The sequence below is a fragment of the Physeter macrocephalus genome, unplaced genomic scaffold (genome assembly GCF_002837175.3).
Source record: "Physeter macrocephalus isolate SW-GA unplaced genomic scaffold, ASM283717v5 random_125, whole genome shotgun sequence".
In the NCBI taxonomy this organism is placed as follows: domain Eukaryota; kingdom Metazoa; phylum Chordata; class Mammalia; order Artiodactyla; family Physeteridae; genus Physeter; species Physeter macrocephalus.
This window is the reverse complement of record NW_021145411.1, coordinates 1,608-5,763: the sequence shown is the minus strand read 5'-3', so window position 1 is coordinate 5,763 and position 4,156 is coordinate 1,608. Positions and strand designations below refer to the sequence as shown.

Below are 4,156 nucleotides of genomic sequence, written 5' to 3'. Positions count from 1 at the left end.
GCTGGGCCCGTGAGCCGTGGCCGCTGAGCCTGCGCGTCCGGAGCCTGTGCTCCGTTGCTCCGCAACGGGAGAGGCCACAACAGAGGGAGGCCCGCATACCACAAAAAAAAAAAAAAAAAAAAAAAATGGTTAAAATGATTTTACGACATTAAAACAAAAGTCGGGGGAAGAAAAGAATAAAGGGAATTCACTGGTTGTTTTTAAGAGGGGACTTAAAGGATCTGATGTACTTTTTACAAAGATCTTGGTGGAAGACTTCAGTTTCTTCAATCCTAAAAACAAAGGGGTGGATTTGGTCGTGGCTCCTGAATCTGGGCCCAGTGAAGTTTTTGATGTGTAAACGTACATTGGGGGAGGGGGGATGTCCGAGGCTTTGGTGGACTCGCAAAGGGGTCTGTGTCCTCCAGAGTCCCCAGAGGCTAAAGCCACCAGTTTAAAGAATCCCCAGGCCCTTGGGCTCTGATGTGACGTCATTGGCCCCTGTAAATATAGCGTCTCATTTAATCTCCACTCCCCACCTGGAGGGAAGTGTGGGTCATTATCCCCATTTCCCAGAGAAGTGAAATGACCTGCTGAAGGACATGCAGCCGGTCAGTGGCGAGCTGGCATTCGCGGCAGTTCAGGCTGACTGCAAAGCCCACGCTCCCCCGGGAAGCCTCCCTGCCTTTACGGTCCTATAAATGGAACAAATTATTTTCGGCCCCAGTGGAGATATAATGATGCTTTGCAGAATAGGACCTGCTTGTTCCATGGGGGCTTCTGCTCTGGGAGCTGTCTGAAATGGGGGGAAGTGGGGCTTGCTTCAGTTTTGCTTTTGTGCCTTGGGGGTTTCAAAGCGTCTCTCGAACATGCAAACATCTCCCGCCTGCTTCTGCTTCTTGCCAGGACTGCAAATCTGGCACAGTTAGCAGAACTCATGTCCCAAATCGAGATGAAAAATGCCACCACGAAGGCACTGAATTCACAATAGGCACTTCATCTCCCGTTAGAGGGGCACGAATGGCTGCCCAGCACCATGGCATGTCCAAGGCCACATAAGGAAAGCACATCAGAATGCCAACTCCCTGACTCCCGAGGCCCTGCCTCAGTCCAATTGCTCATTGCTGTTTTCTCCAAACAGATTAGATGCTGGCAGAGGAGAGAAGGGGAATGGAAAAGCTGAAGGAGGGAGAGGCAAAACTGAAACCAAAATGCAAATAATAAGAGCTGAAGCTTGGGGGCCAGGGGCCTGGCGCTTAAACTCACCTCCACTCAACTCTCACCCATACCCTCAGGCAGAGCCCGCCAGGCAGAAAAATTTCCTTCCTTAAAACATTAATTTTAGGGGCTTCCCTGGTGGCGCAGTGGTTGCGCGTCCGCCTGCCGATGCAGGGGAACCGGGTTCGCGCCCCGGTCTGGGAGGATCCCACATGCCGCGGAGTGGCTGGGCCCGTGGGCCATGGCCGCTGAGCCTGCGCGTCCGGAGCCTGTGCTCCGCAACGGGAGAGGCCACAGCAGAGGGAGGCCCGCATACCACAAAAACAAACAAACAAACAAACAAAAACATTAATTTTAAAAAGCCAGAAAAAGAAACGAAATTGGGTCATTTGTAGAGACACGGATGGATCTAGAGACTGTCATAGGGTGAAGAAAGTCAGAAAGAGAAAAACAAATGTCGTATATTAACGCATATATGTGGAACCTAGAAAAATGGTACAGATGAACCGGATTGCAGGGCAGAAATAGAGACACAGATGTAGAGAACAAACGTATGGACACCAAGGAGGGAAAGTGGCGGGGGTGGGGGGGGGGGGGAGATGAATTGGGAGATTGGGATTGACATGTAGACACTAATATGTATAAAATGGATAACTAATAAGAACCTGCTGTATAAAGAAATAAATAAAATTAAAATTTAAAAAGATAATAATAAAGTAAAATAAAATAAAAAGCCAGAGACGGATTGTGCCTGGTAATAACTTGGTGATTCAGACTGAAGCGCGAACAGCAGGCGGCAAAGCTGAGCGGTCACTAGGAAGCACAAGTCATCAGTAGGAATGGCTTCCATTGATGGAGTATTTACTACGTGCCCGGCACCGCGTGCACACACCTCCAGGACTCAGCGCCGGCCAGGCAGAGCCTCGGGCCGTTGACTCCAACTCCCGGACTCTCTCCATTACCCCACAGCTGATTTAACTCTCCACCTAGGACACCTGTCTTCCTGCCTAATAAGTCTTTTGTCTCTAAAACCACTTCACAGATCAAGACACACACAGAGACCCGAAGAGTTTAATCATTTGCCCCACATCACACAGCCAGCAAGTGGTAGCTCCTGTTATGTAAGAGAAAGATGGGGACACAGATTTGGGCTAAAACTCTGCTTTCCTGACATTACCCTGCAAAACCTCAGTTTCCTCATCAGTAAAATGGGGATAATACCCCCCTCCCTCAAAGGGTAGATGGCGAAATCCCGCATGTTCAATGTCAGGTGTGTGATTAGGCAGGCATGCCACCTCTCCTGGTTGTCAGAGGCTCTAAGGGAAGCAGATATTAGTTGTTCTTTTTCACAGCAGGAGGGGATCTGGCCCCAGGGGTTAGATATTGTTCTTGTGAAGCCCTGGGTGAGTCCTTAATCAGAGAAGGGAACAGTGATTTCGCATTAGCAATGTGCAAGCGCTGTGCTAACTGCTTAATGTGCCATCTTTTATGGGCTCCTCCCTCAAGCTCTATGCACCAGGTATGATTATTGTCATTCCCATTTTACAGGTGAGAAAACCGAGGTACAGAGAGGCATGTTAGACAGTAAGAGGTAGAGCCAGATTCAAACCCAGGTCAGCCCTCAGCCCTCACCCCTTGGCCACACTGCTTCCCTCACACTGGCTTTGTCTCTTTTCCAGTTTGGCACTGACTGGGCTGTCTACATGACCAAGCCGGATGGCACGTACGTTGTCAGGACAGTCCAGGAGCTGCTGCCTGCCTCCTTCGGGCCCGAGGACTTGCAGAAGATCCAGTGAGGGATGGGGAACACCCACCGCCTGGGAGACCCTGGGTTCCCACACGTGCTTAAGGGGACAGCCACCCAGAGAACTGCATGAAGACGTACTCACAGACCTGGGGACGCCTGCCTAGTGGTCTCCAACCCCACAGGCGCTGGGCAGAGATGACTTTTCCAAATTGCACTCAAGCACTGGGGTTTCTACTGAAGTGATACAGGGTTTCACTCCAGCCTGGGCCACAGTCCCTCCTTGCAACCCTCCTTGTCCTCCCTAGGACTCAGAGCACCCCGTCCCTCTCTTCCTTCCTGTGGGCCCTCTTTCAAATTCCAGCCAGGTCTGTGCTATCCTGCTTGGTTCTATCCTGCTCTGAGCGACATTTCTAATTATAAACATTACAGAATATACTGATTCGGGAGAGCACGTTTTGCTCTGTCTCAATCCTTGCTGTAGCTCTTAGGAGGGGCAGGGTGATTTGTCTTTATAGAAAGACCTGGATTCTTTCTTCTGGGAGAGGAAACAGGAACCTTGGACCCGTGTAGCTGGTGTGGAGAGCTGAGTTTTTAGGCTTCTTGCCCCTGCCTTCTCCAGATGGGAGGCCGCTGGGCTGGATCTTACTGCCAACGGCCATTTCTAGAGTCGTTCTGGGCTCAGTTAGACCCGGGCACTGGGTGCTGTCATCCCCAAGTATAAAGGGGGAGGCATGAGTTTGCCTAGACAGCATAGCAAATGTCTCTATGAGGACCTACTCTGTGTCAAGTACTTTTGCGTGGATTATTTTGTATTTAAAGTACTTGACAACTCGGCGAAGTAGCTATCTCCCCCTTCTTACAGATGTGGGCCCTGGTTGAGTAACTCGCTTTAGGACTGCAGCAAAATTCAAACCAGAATCCAGGTCCTGTAACTCCCACTATGGTCTAGAAACAGTGCCTGCTCTTTGCCACGCGCTGTGATGTGGCAGATCTGGAATTTGAACCAAGTCTGTCTGACTCTGAGTGTTTTTTCCATTCTCCCACAGCTGATGTCTGGCTGCCTTTATTTACTGAGTCTCTTTTATATGCCAAATACTGCAGAGAGAAAGATGTATAAGAAACAGTCTCTGCCCTTGAGAAACTTGCAGTCTGATGGGGAGAGAGAGGTGTAAACAGGACTAATGCACAGAAATACACACTGTGGTCCAGGCG

The 4,156-nt window shown here is 50.0% G+C and overlaps 1 protein-coding gene across 1 annotated transcript in view; it reads left to right on the top strand.

Moving 5' to 3' along the window:
* The window catches only part of CDA (cytidine deaminase), a 20,016-nt gene extending 16,633 nt beyond the window's left edge, over window positions 1-3,383 (top strand). Inside the window, exon 4 of the mRNA XM_007119356.3 lies at window positions 2,877-3,383. Coding sequence (XP_007119418.1) covers window positions 2,877-2,993 — 117 coding nt within the window. The 3' untranslated portion in view covers window positions 2,994-3,383. The remainder of the gene's footprint in view (window positions 1-2,876) is intronic.
* The last annotated feature ends 773 nt before the right edge of the window (window positions 3,384-4,156 follow it).